At 56.3% G+C, this 13,788-nt stretch overlaps 1 protein-coding gene across 1 annotated transcript in view; it reads right to left on the reverse strand.

The window, feature by feature from the left end:
* Positions 1-13,788, reverse strand: part of PGBD5 (piggyBac transposable element derived 5) — a 96,218-nt gene that overhangs the window by 31,909 nt on the left and 50,521 nt on the right. Inside the window, exon 2 of the mRNA XM_036875716.2 lies at positions 1,995-2,422. Within this exon, the coding sequence (XP_036731611.2) occupies positions 1,995-2,422 (428 nt within the window). The remainder of the gene's footprint in view (positions 1-1,994; positions 2,423-13,788) is intronic.

The raw sequence follows: 13,788 nt of genomic DNA on the forward strand, positions 1-13,788 counted from the left end.
AAATACAACAGTAGAAATAAAAATTAAATACAAATGCAAAAAAACAAAACGTGGGGGGTAAGTAAAAGGGGGAAAATCCCCACCATGACCAGAGAGCCCCTCCCTGAGCTGAACCCACTTGAGGCCCCTCTTTCCCGAGTCTTGCCAGCTTGTACCAGGAAGACACGCGGGCAGAGACAATACAGTGGAAGCCTCTCCGGGTTCCCTGGCTTGGCCTCCCCGCTGCCCATCTGAGCCAGACACAGAGGCGGCCGGAGTTGCCTCCCCAGACACGTGCCTGCCGCACAGCTGTGTCTGGCCACTGTCTGCTCAGGATGCTGCTGGGCTCCAGGGCCTGTGCTCAGGGCTGGCAAAGGGCGAGCTCACGGCTCTCAGAATTTGCTGGCGGGCCCTGCAGTGGGCCTGAGAGCTGCCCCAAACTCCGCAGACATACGCACAGGCATGAGACTCACCCTGGCTTTTGGTCATAGGCATCTGATACTGCATTTCTAGGAGACACAAGCACAGGGCCAGTGCACAGCAGGCACGCCACAAACGTGACTATAACTGTGGGTAAGGGTCACCTGGTCCGGGTGCTAGGAGGACCCTCAGCAGCCTTGTCTTCAGGCTGTTAAATATCAACTCTCCAGAGAGCCATACTGATTCTGGAGAGACACCCGGGCGTAGCAAGGCCGCAGCCTTCTCCAGCAGCCCTTAGAATGTCTGACCCCAAGGATAATCAGAATATTGTTTTTTCCTTGAATCCAGCCAACATCTCTCTGACTTTGTTTTCAACCAAGCAAATATTCAGTGAGACAAGAAATGATGTGCTCAGCCCTGTAGTTGGTCCTGCGGGGCCTGGCAGAAGGCAGGGCTTGGGGGGCCCACAGACCCCAGCTCCTGGGAGGAGGGAAGTGACCCACTGGGAGACAAGACAGAACAGCATGTGGCTGCCCTATAGGTAGCAGGGGGAGTCCATGAAACTGGGAGCCAGCACGGGCGCAAGCCCCACAGACACCTGGAGCCCTAACTCACACAACGGCAGGATGCCCCGCGGCTATTTTACGGCCTTCACAAACCCGAGAGAGGGCAGTATCTTCCCCACGGTTTCCAGCTGTGCAGAGAAGAAGGCAAGACACGCAGTCAGGGCAAGGGTCTGGAAGGGGACCCTGAAGAGGACGCGGGGTTTATGAAGAAGGCCCTTTAGGCAAAGCACCAGGCAGAAGAGGTGGACTGGCCAGGCTTCAGGTGTGTCTAGAAGCGAAGCGAACATCTGTCTCCACATCAAACAGGCCAGAAGGAATTGGGCTCATGTGGGCCAAGAACTTCCTCAAGTTTTGGTTAGAGAAAGCTCTAGAAGTGAGCCATTTCCTCTGTTTACAGAATAGCAGAACAATTCTAAGGACAATTCTGAGACTCCATCTCACCACAGCCAAATGCACCTGCCACAGTAGATGCCAGAAAGCAGGGGCTCAGGGCCTGAGAGCAAACAGAACTTTCTAGAACCGTTTAGGAAGGTCAGCATTAGGGGCCACAGCAGTGAGGTCTGGGGCTCTATCAAAGTCACCCAAAGGCCCACACCTCTGCCACCTGTGTCAGGTGGACCCCACCTGGCACATGAGTGACCCCGATGACCCGAGGGATGGCTTCAATCCCAGGCTCGTTCCCTCTGCCACCAGAAGGCATGTAGCCCTTTTGCCACCAGCCAGTGATCACGTACTCAGAGAATACACCAAGGACACGAGCCCCAGCGAAACAGAATTTGTAAAGGAAATGCAATTAGGATGAGGAGGGAAGTGTAGCTCAGAACAAAATGCCGGGTTCCAACTTCTCTGTGGTCTGAACTGTCACCTGTCACGTCCCCCAGGGTCTAACGTGGTTCAGGTGACAGGGTGGAGGAAGGGCTAACACCTCAGGCCCAGGAAGGCCCAGGAAGGCCCAGGAGGCCAGGCCGCAGCTGCGCCAGGCGAGGTGGGGGAGGCAGGGGAGCGGCAGGGGCCCGCACGCGGCCTCACCTGGGTCTGGGAAGGCCTGAAGGCAGAGTCGAAGCTGGTCTGCAGGGAGTCGAGGAAGGGCTGGACCTTGTAGAGGCCGTGCGTGGTCTGGCTGGAGCGGAAGGCCACGACGTGGAAGTACTTGAGGATCCTCTCGAAGCGGGCCTGGCTCATGACCAGGGCCAGGCTCCTGTTGCTGTAGAAGCCGCTGCTCCAGATGCTGAGGACCGACTCGCAGTGGGAGATGCTGGTGGAGATCATGTAGCCCAGGAATGCCCTCATCTCGGGGAGGGTCACCTCCGCCCAGGCGCCGTCGCTGCCGAAGCGCTCCTGGAACTTCTTGGCATACATGTTCGTCTGCACCACCATGTCCTTGAGGGCGTTGTCTGGGATGAAGAGCTGGAAGAAGTCCATGGCACTGGCGCTGGGGGGCATCTTTTGGGTCGGACCTAAAACAGGATCATTTGAGGGCTTACTGCTGCAACCCGCAGACCCATCCAGCACAGGGACGTGCTTCCCGCGGCCGGGCCTCAGCTCAGAGTGTCCCCCTTCCCGGAGGAGCTCAGACGCCCCTCCCCAGAAGCTGCCCTGCACCCTCTGCTGTGTCCCCAGGCCCTGCACCCTGGCTCCCTGACCCGGGGCCCTCTCTCCGCTCTGCACACACTGCTTTCTGAGAGATCTTGCCAACTCAGAAATACTGATCCAAAGAGAAAAGGACATGGGGTGGGGGTGGGAGGATGCAAAGGCACGGAAATCGTAACACGGGAGCTCGGCCATGGCTCTCTGGTTTGGTTTTCTTGTAAATAAGGTGACTCTGGAAATAAGAATGCTTTCACATGGGGCCTGAAATAGTCCATCCAGGTGAGACTGCAATTTTAACTATGCATTCTCCACGTAGTAACTTTAAATTTATTAGTGAACGACCCTGGACGGACTCATCTACATAATTTCACCAGTGCAAGAAAAAACTCACAATGCTTGACTAATGCAGGGACAGCCTTTTGAAATACACACACACACGTACACACACGGATTTATATCCATAAAAGAGATGGCTTGCAATTCCAGGTAGTGACTTAAGCCAAGCTAACAGCAGGCAGAGATTTGTAGGAGACAAGCTTTGCTTCTATTGCATTCGCCTAGCGATTTCTAATAAAAGTAGTGCACATCCTTCAGTACTTTAACCCCCCACCCCCTCCAACATCCTACTCCTGATGTAAGCAGTCTCTGAAACACAAGTTTTCTACAGCAAAATCAAGATGGACAAGTGTACACAAGACAGCCCAACCTTTAGATTCAGATAGGCAGATTTGGGAGCTGAAACCCTAAATTCATTTCCAGCTAACTGCACAGTCTTAGAAAAGTATCTTCATTTCTCCCATTTGCAGCATGCACTGTGACACCTGCTCTGCAAGGCTGCTGGGTGGGGCGCACACTGGGAGCGCACCTGGCCTCAGAGGTGCCTGAAGCTCGGTAACCTGTACTGGGACATTGTAGCAGAAAGCCACGGGTGGTGGGCCGAGAGCTGCTGAATGTTCTGTCCTCACTTCACAGAAGAAACCAAAGCTCAGAAAGCAAAGTGGCCATGTTGCACTTTCACCTCTTGGAAGGCTGCCAGGTGGTCTTGGAGCCGTGGGCATTGAACTGGGCTTGGAGGAAGAGGCCCTGGTGGGCACGACGAGGCCAGGTAGACAGAAGGACCCCAGTTAGGGAGGTCGGCCTGAGGCCCACACCTGCCCTTAGTGAAAACGACTCTATTTCAGCAAAGCCTGGCAGCTAGTGGTGGGTTAAGGCAGTAAACTATTCAGGGACAGGTCTTAAAAGAGGAGGAAAACCACCAGCACTTTCACTGATACATCATGCTGAGTAAGCAGAATAAACCTTTCTCTTCCAACAGTTATATTTCAAGTCATTTTGCCTCTGAGGTATTTTGAAATGAATTTCCACAGCAAACTCTGGCCTGGCCAACGGCTCATGAAGAAACTGGGAAGTAGTCGGCTCCCCCTCATCTGTGTAGTTCTGATTGACAAGCATCCTGCACAACCTTTCAGTGCGACTCTTACTGTCGGGAAGTGTTGGCACAGGCCAGTCGCTGGGAGGGAATGGAGGGGAGGAGAGGGAAATGCTCTGTAGGAGATTCAATCCCATCGCCAACTTGAAGATGTGGCCATTTCATAGTATGGCCCCAGAGGGGAGCAACACCCCCAGTCAAAATAAGACTCCCTAACGTTCGATTCACTTATGGGGAGCTTTTCCAGGTGCCGGCCGCATGGTCCTCACAACGGCCTTGGAAAACATCATCCCATCCTGTAAGTGAGGAACAGGAGCCGAGAAGTGTGTACGGACACAGTCCAAGGTCACCCCCATCGACGTGCCCTGCGGTGTGTGAGCTTCATCCCACCTGGCCCAGAGCCAGCACACGCACGCCTGCTTGTACTCTCACACACATGCCATCTGGACAGGAAGGGATGTGGCCTTCCCGCACACAGTGCGTGCATGCAACGGAGGCCAGGTGCGTGGCCGTCAAACCACACAACCTCCCCCCACCTTCACGGAGGGCAAAGCAGGATCACACTGCAGTGAGAAATGACCAAAGGGGAAGGAGCACCTCAAGGGCAAAAGCCCCTAAGGCAGCACGGAAGTGGAGTGCGGGGGGGAATAGGCCAGACCTGGAGGAGGAGGGGCGGGCACTGCCCAGGTCTGTTGGGGTGTCTGGGCTGGGGGAGAAGCACTGCTAGGTGATGGCCCCATGCAACCCTCGTCTCCTCTCTTTCCACCACATCCCCACGTCACCATGCCTCTCTCTTAAGGCCCCATGGCTGCCGCCCACCATCAGCCCCCAGGGGACCACCCGCTCCCTCACACACAGACCCAGGGCGCATGACAGTAATGCTCAAATCCCCCCACCCACTCCCACCCCAAGCTAGCAAACAGGCCCCTCTTTTCAGCAGGGGAACAAAAGCAGGTGTTCTGTTTAGAAAGGGGGTTGCAAACCAAGGGCAGTTAGCAAGGCCACTGACCGGTGAGCATGTGCGTGTCACAGGGACCTTGGAAGTGGAGAGCGGTGAGAACTGACATCTCCTCCCCCAGAGCTCTCCTCCTACTGTGAGGAGTAGACCACAGACGGGGACTGTGACATGAGGCTCGGGGGGGAGGGGTCTGTGCTCACAAGAGGGACCCTGAACGTAGATCTCGGAAAGACAGGGTCTGGAGCAGACATGAGGTGGGTGATGGTGGCCTGGCCCCTCACCTGTGTGACCAGACAGGGTAACTCTTACCTGTCTCACCGGGCAGGTTACAGGTATTCAGGCAGTGAGAACATATGCGAAGGTCCCAGCACACAGGGATGTGCGGGAAGGGAGGAGGGGCACCGCAGGGCACTGGGCCCGGACTCGCCCCGAGCATGTGCAGGGCCAGCGCAGGACTGTGCACACGGCAGGCTGTGCCCATGCCATGGGGCGGGATCTGTGCTGCATGCAGCGTCGGGGGCGGGGTTGGGGGCGGGATCCTAGGGCTGCCCACGAGGTCAGTGAGCCCCAGCAGGTCCTGCCCTGCACCTGAGCGCCACAGCAGGTTCCGCTCCTGGCTCCCTTCCTCCGCACTGTGATCGGCATCCCTACAGGCATGTGTGGCACCGGGGTGGACACAGGTGCGCTGGCGCTGGAGGTTCCCGAGCCCTGGGGGCAGTGCCTCCACTGGAGGGCAGCCTCATCCACTTACCATTTCCACCTGTCTGAGGACATGACGAAGGCTGGTATCTCAGAGACGTGTCCACTCCAAGACCCTGGGCACCCCGCCATCCTCCCCCCTTCCGCTCTCCCCCGGACCCCCGTTACTTCAGTGGGAAGCCTGCACCTCTGTGGGTCCTTCTCCCCATACCCCCACCCCTGCCTGCTAGCACACCCTCCATTTCTACCTCGTATCGTGTCACCAGCTGCCCACTGTAGCCCTCCCACCCAGGTGACCACCTCTGTCCTGGGAGACAAAGCCAGCATCCCCCAATTCACAGCATCAAGAGAAATTTTAAAAGAATATTAACCAGACTGCAAAGCCTCCCTACTTAAATCAAACACACCCACAATTTCCCACTGCACTGAAAGCAAACCATCCCCCACCGAGTGTTCAGGGCCCTGCAGCCCCCTCCGCATCCTCGGCCAGGCAGGCACTTGGGTGCAGACAGAGCTGGGTCAGGCCTTGGCCTTGACAAGCCCCCCTCCCCAGGGCATCCATACTGGCCCACGTGCAGGCAGGAAGCTCTTGAGGGTCCCAGTTTCATCAGGTGATGAAGTCCCCCAACAATGCACAGACCCCACTGCTGGTCGCAGTCTCAGCCCCCAGTAGGCTCCCTTCCTTGTGTTGTCACGTCTATGGTTCTTATCAGGGGCTTACAGTCATCCTGGTCAGCTGGCGGTCCCACCTGTGCTGCCTCCCCACTGACCCGAGCTGGAGTGTGAGGCCGGAGGCCAAGGCTGCCTTGTCACTGTCTGTCCTCCGAGCCCACGGTGTTCACCCCCACTGACCAAGGGCATGGAGAGCGGGGCAGGGGAGGACGCACCCCCACTGCCCTCCGGGAGGAGGGGCATCACGCCGGGCCCCAGGGGAAGGGTCTGCTCTCTGGGATGCCAGCCCCCTCGCTAGTGTCTGGTGAGAGGGTAGGTCGGCCAGGAACATGTGAGAGGAAGCCCGGACAGCAGGATGCTGGGGCTGCACACGCCCTCAAGACATGTGTGAGGTCAAGGGGGCCAAGCAGGGATGGCCTGGCAAGTCCTGGGATGGGAAATGGACCGGGAATTCAGAGCCCTTGGTCAACAGGCAGGACGTGTGCACATGCACCACAGATGGTGAGGCACCCGCTTGGGTGGGTGGGCTCTGCGTCTCATTCTGTTCCGTTCCCCACCCCCTCCCTGAGCCGGTGGAAACCCCTGTAGAGCCCCTCTTGGCCATGGTCCCTCCCTGTTCACAGCTGGGACTGAGTGACCTTGGGCAGGCCACATGACCTCTTTGCACCTCAGCTTCATTATCCATCAAACGGGGGTAAAAACCACTGCAGGGCATATGAAGTTGCAGGGTACCACGCAGGCAACAGCCCATCCTGGTGGTCCGCCCTGAGCACCCCCCCGGGGCTGGATGAGGGGGCTTGCTGAAGCCCCTGCCTGCGACTTCCACTCCCTCACTTTGTGACCACAGATGCAGGGGGCAGCCCTGCACCCCCAGGTGGCACCGATCCCCACCTTCACCCATCTGGAGAAAAGGGTGACTTTGTACAAGGGCTTTCTAAAGTGCAGCCTTTTAGATGCAGAAGCATTCATATTGAGACAAGAATGGTACTTTGCAAAAACTGGTATTTTAGGGTACAAATTGTCTGTTTTCTGACCCAGATGAGGATCAAATATGAATTTTGAATTAAGGGTTTAAAATAACAGACTAATTCATCTCCATGCTATTTCAAACAGGTACAGAAACATAATGGGAATGTCCTGCATCATCACGAAAGCATTCTTCTCATTTGGGACACTGAAAACACTTGCGGCACTACCTTCCATAAAAGGCTAATGTAGACACAGCAGCACCCCTGACCTCTGCACCAGCGGCAGCCGGTCTGACCTTCGTTGCTCTCAAACTCCTTTTCCCTCCTCCAGGGGCAGATGTGCCAGACAAGCCACCTACCCGCCAAGCTCCAGAGACCCCTTGAGAGCCCCAGGGGCTCCTCTCCTTGTCTGACCTCTTCATTCACAGCTAAGTGACCAAACAAATTCCATCTGCAGCCGTATCAGGGGGTCTCCACACAGAGGCGGGAGCCCTGGTCATGCTCCTGCCATCCTGGGGCTCGGCCCCCCATCGGTGTGGCTGGACGGGGTAACTCTTACCCACCTCACTGAGTAGCTGTGGCAGCACCCGGGCTCCCCTTCCTGTTGGGGGCTGACCCGTGCGCCTTCCAATACCACAGTTAGGTGCAGGTTAGTGTTAGGCCTCTGAATGGTTCCTTCCAACAAAGGACACACGAAGCTGGTAGCCATTCTCCAGAGCCCTCAGACACCATGCAGAGGCTTGGCTAGGAAACCCCAAGGACAGCTTCAGTTACGCAGGGCTTCCTTGTCAGGAATATGTAGGAGTAAACTCTGTAGGTGTGTGCATGCCTGTGTGTGTGCAGTTGTGCGCATGCCTGTGGTGTATATGTGTGTCTTCCTCAAGCTAATACAACACAGTAGGTGGCAAAGAAATTGGCAATACAAAGAAACAATTTTGGAAGCAGGCACCCAAGTTGACATTCATAGGAAACAGACCACAGACTAATGGTCTGCAGTCCCTACAGAAAGAGGCTCATTTATGAAGATAGATGTTAAATCCATAACCTTGACTAGATGTCATAGGACAAAGAGCTGGCATACAGAGAAGGGGTGACATGCACACAAGCCTGACATATCAGAACTTTGCAGGACAGCTCACCTTAAAAAATGTTGACTCCATCTCACACAAAACACAAGATTCCATTTATGTGTGACAGCCAGCCCACGTGCCTGCAGCCCACCTGCTCCAAACCACCTCCCGGGGTGCTCTGCTGGGCAGACACAGCCCCGACCCTCTCCTTGTGCACTGACCAACAGGAGCAGCTGAAGGATGACAGAGTCTGCTCCCCCAGGAGCCTCACTGCCACACGCCTGCACCTGAGGACCCGCCACTGTCACCTCCATCTGGAGCGGTGGCATCTACCTTCTAGGTCATGTGCACAAACGACTCTTTGGGCTTTGTGAGCAGAGGTCAGGCCACACACAGTTGGACAGGCAGAACAGGGATTTTGCCCCTCCGACCAGATCTGGTCCCCATGGAAGTGGCAAGGTGACAACACAGGGTTGTGAACAGTGTGCCTAGCAAGGGGGGCTGCAGAACAGTGACGCTGGAGACACCCAGGGGGTGGGTGGACACGGGCAGGGACACACAGCCACTGTGACTCTGACTCCTTTAGTGACAGTAGCCTAAAAGCTGAGAGAGGGCAGGGCTCAGCCTCCTCCCTGGGCCCTGGCTCATTCTTGGCTCAGCCTCCTCCCCGGGCCAGGCTCATCCCCACTGCCCAGGCCCCGGCTCCACCTCCTCCCTGGCTAAGCCTCCTCCTGGGACCAGCCTCCTCCCTGGCCCAGGCTCATCCTCACTGCCCTGGCTCAGCCTCCTCCCTAGCTCAGCCTCCTCCCTGGCTCAGCTCCTCCCCAGCCCAGGCTCCCACCCTAAGACACTGTCTCAGTAAAACCACAGTACCAGAGGCGCCTGCTAAGGATGACAGGCAGGGTTCCCTACAGCTGGGGCTGGGGCTGTGCCGCAGCTGGTTCTGTTCCTGGCTCTCTCACTGCCTGACCAGAATGTCTGGGAGCTGCAGTTCCTCGGGGTCTCACTTACCCACTGGTGCCTCACCTCACTTCCCTTCTGAGACTGATGAGGTGCTGAGACAGTGACGTGAGTACTGTGAGGAACATAAGCATATGGAAGTCCCCTGTCATGATTCTGAAACAGGCGCAGTCCAGCAAAACTGAAGACCAGGACTGGGCTCCAGCCGCATGGCCCTCGAGGGTGTGGCCTGGGGCAGGTGGCGTGACTGTCATCCCGCGTGGGCTGCTGTGACAGGGCCACAGGCTGGTGTTTCAACCACAGACCTTGGTTCGTGCAGGTCTGGAGGCTGGACACCAAGAGCAAGCCGCAGGCAGGCCCGGTGTGTGGACGGGCCGCTTCCGGATCAGAGGGCTGTCTCCTTCGCGTGCTCCCATCTGGGGGTGTGCGGCCAGGAGCTCTCTAGGGGCTCATGATGGGGACCCCACCTTCACGACCTCACCGCCTCCCACAGGCCCCCTCCTGACACCACCGCACTGGGGATTAGGTTTCGGCCTATGAACTTGAGGCCACAAACACTCGGTCTGTCACACGCTGGCGAGGTAAAGATCGCAGCAACACGAAAGGCACAGAGCTGGTGAAGGCGGCGGCAGGATGACTGAGGGTGAGGTGAGGCCCGAGAGTGGTGCCCAGTCACGTGAGCTGCAGCGCCCGCTCCTCCCTTACCCCGGGCTCTGTCTTCCTTCAGGAAGCTGCCCCACCAGGCGGCTGTCACAGGGCACCAACCTCAGCAACCGCCCACCAGCCAACCTGCAGGCCACTTTGTGCTTCGTTTAGACACTGTTATTTTTCACAGAGGCTGCATTTTTAAAGTCTCTGCCTGGGAAGGACAGCGGAAGTGTTTCCCACCTTGGTGGGGCAGCGAGGGGAAGGGACATCCTGTCGAGGCCCCACTGGCCCCACGTCCCGGGCCGCCCACCCCAGCAGGCTCCATAGCATCCAAGAGACCAGTCCGGATGGGCCACCCGGATGCTTTGCCAGTTTCCTCCAGCTTCACAGCTTTTCTCTGCTCCCCTCTGAGGGCCAACCACACTCTCTACTGTTCCTCCTCCCAATCAGATCGGGACCAGGTCCGATTTCCATCTTCCTGGAATGCCGCTGTCCCTCCGGCTCCTTCCCCAGACCCGCCTCCTCCCATTTGCTGGGACTCATGCTCCCCAGGGCGGCCCCACTCCTTTCTTCAAGAGAGACCCCAGAGACTGGACACACTGATTATCACTGCTTTTTGCTTCAACAAGTTTTCTTTCTGCCTCCTCATTCTTTATTAAGAAAACCATTCAGACTGCAGCTTTCTGGTTTTAGACATCGCCATTGGCAACTGGAGCATCTCTTTGGAGACATAATTGAAAAGACTGAAGAATTCACTGAGGACCTTTGGCTGACAGGTGCTGAAAATCCAGAGTTTCTCATTACAGGGGATGGTATTTATTTCCTACTGACCCAAAAGTGTAAAGTTTTTAGTTGGGGTGATTTAGAAGAGACTAGAGAAATAGGAGGGTGCTTGGGGCAAACTGAAGAGAGAAAATTTCTGCCTTTAGCTTTTACTGTGCAATGTTTTTAGCTTCCAAAAATATTTTAATTGAGTTGGACTTTTTGTCCCTTGGGAACTGGGCAGGCTCTAGAAAGAACACGTGCTGATTGGTTATACATTTTCTCATTAAGTGTTATCTTTCTAAGTTCCCTTGTGGCAAATTACCTAGGTCTAAAGAGTTATTATTGCATCCAAGCCATCATGGATGCTTTGGGATGATGATGTAACCCAGAAATATGAACACCCTTATGTGGGTGCCTAGAGTCTTGGCAGTTTCTCTTAGCTGATGTTTAAAATAAATACTAAAATAATTTTTAAAAAGATAGACACCAGAGAAAGGAACCCTGTCAGAGAAAGGCCCACACTGCCAGGCCTTCAGGGCCACGTGACTGATGAAAACCGTGTGCAGCCATCCTAGGCCCCAGGAAGCATATTCCAAATGCACCTGAGAGGCCTTCGCCGCATCAAGCACTGCGATGGGCCTTCACCTGAGCACGCTGAATTCCCACAACGGCCACCCGGAGAGGTGCCGGGACACCGACTCTGCAGCTGGGGGCTCAGGCTCACAGGGAACGTGCTCGAGGCGACCCCCACTGGTGAATGAAGGAGCCGCACAATCTCTTCCCTCTGCCACGTGCATCCCACACAGGTGGGCACAAAGCCCCCCAGACGGCTGAGTCTTTCTAGCTTTTCTAGTTTTGCTTCTGGTTTTTCATGTGTTTGATGAAGTTCAGACTATGAGGGTGTGTGTGAGAAGCGGGCAGAGGAGACGTCAGAGGAAAGAGGAGGCTTGGAGATATGGAAAAAGTGAAACCCAACCAATGAAATATGTATGGACTTGGGAGGTTATTTTCTTGCCTAAAACAAATTCTTAGAAACATGTGCTGAGGTGAAGCAGCCCCCTACCCCTGAAAGTGAGTGGGGACGGTGGGGGGCCTAGCAGAGCGTGGGTGCTGGGTCTGTTGCCAAAGCACAGACGTAGAATCTTGGATGATTTTAGAGGAGGTCAGGCGCGAGTTTGCCCCTGGGAACAGGTTCCCAGGTGGGGGCATGTCCAGGTGGCAGGGACTGTGCCTGCTTTGTCGTGTTGTATCTTCACTGCCCAGAACAGAGTCTGGCCCATCAAGGGCACTCAGCAGGTACCTTGTGCAGAGAGTGGAGGAATGAATGACCGTGGGGCCACATCCAAAGGGTGACGATGCGTCAGGATTCGAGGGGAATCAGCGGCACCCCTGCAGCTCAGAGGCCAAGCACTGGGGTGCTCACTAGCAAGCAATGAAGGAGAGGAGAAAGGACAGGGAATGGTCTGTGAGGTCTGGGTAGGGCCTGGAGCTGGGGCACCCTTCCAGGCAGCCCAGGGGCACAGGCAGGACCACGGGAGTGTGTATGCGTGTGCATGTACGCACGTTGTCTGTGCTGAAGAGGTGGGGATTGGGTGCCCCACTCTGCCCAGACCTCACATCCCTCCTGATCCCACTTAGACCTCTATGCTTCCCTCCAGAGGAGGTGAAACACTTAGAGACACATGCACAGGGCCAAAATGTGCCATTTTGTAGTCTTGCCTCAGTGTTGACAAACCCCAGGGAGCCTGAAGCAGCAGCAGAGTGAGTGGCGCAGGCCCCTCCTGACCTGTGGGACCCCCCGGCCACACGCCACACAGAATGAGAGCGAGTCTGCAGAGAAGCCAGAGGTGTCACGAGGCTCCGGAAGGAAAGGGTCTGGCTCCTTCCAACCCAAAGGAGAAGGTAAGGGTCACAAGGCCACTTGGACCAGGGCATGGACATGGACTCAGGTCTGGACTTCGGCTCCATGGCAGGAGCCTGGCCCGAGCAGCAGCTCCTCCACAGCAGCATCAGGGCGATGCCCACAGGATGGTCGCTAGGCAATGGTGAGACTGACGTCACAGACACCCGCATGGAATTGGGCTATGGGGCAGGTGCAGGTGGGTCCGCTGGCCGTCTGCCTGCCCCTGCAATCCGGACACAGCCGGCTCCTGGGCTCCCATCCTGCTGCAGGGAGCTGATTCTGCCTGGTCTGGGGGTGGTGGGGGGCAAAGGACAGTGCCACACTCCCGCCCCAGATGGACCCATTAGGACTAGGGGGGTAGCCCCCCTCCCCCATTAGGCACCCCTCACCCGCTCCTGGTGTCGTGTCACTGGTGCAATCCTTGACAGCCCCCCACAGACCACCAGCCACTTCTGCAGCCGCACATCACACAGCCCAGGTCCTCAGACCCCCGCGCCAGACCCCCTCTCCTCTGCTGCCAGGCTCTCCGCATTCGCTCTGGATGAGGGGCACTGCAGGGGGCTGGGGGCCGCGGGGAGAGCACAGCAGGAAGGTTTTGGCATCCTCACCTCCTCTCCTCCCACCCCTGGGACACCTATGCACCCTGTGGGCAGATGGTGGGACCCTGTCTTGGCTTGGCCGGTCAAGCTGAACAAAGGCAAGCTGGAGTTGCTTTACCCTGGATACTAATTACATCCCTTACATTCCCTGCAAACCCACCTTGCGGCCTGGTGGGAAACAAGGCAGAATGGGAGAGAAGGAGAGAAAAGGAAACAGGAGCTGGATGAGAGACAGCCCCCAGGATGACAGGAGCAGCAGTGCTCGGCCCCTCAGCCCACGGGTAATGACAGCGACTCGGGCCTGCAGCTCCCCTCTCCCCGCTCCCTGGCAGCCTGTCCCTTCTCAAGGTCACACTCCCAGAGCCCAGCTCCATCAGCGTTGCCAAGGGGAGCATTTTATTTATTTAACAGTAACTATAAACGCATCATACTTGTTTCTTTTAACATACACAGACAAAGCATTTATACTTTTATATAGGTGTGAGCTCTGTCTGCTTCATAAATGACAGCTCAATTCACTTCTCTTTGAAGAGACTCTCAGAGATCTGTCTTATTATTAACC

Source organism: Manis pentadactyla, chromosome 12, assembly GCF_030020395.1.
Source record: "Manis pentadactyla isolate mManPen7 chromosome 12, mManPen7.hap1, whole genome shotgun sequence".
In the NCBI taxonomy this organism is placed as follows: domain Eukaryota; kingdom Metazoa; phylum Chordata; class Mammalia; order Pholidota; family Manidae; genus Manis; species Manis pentadactyla.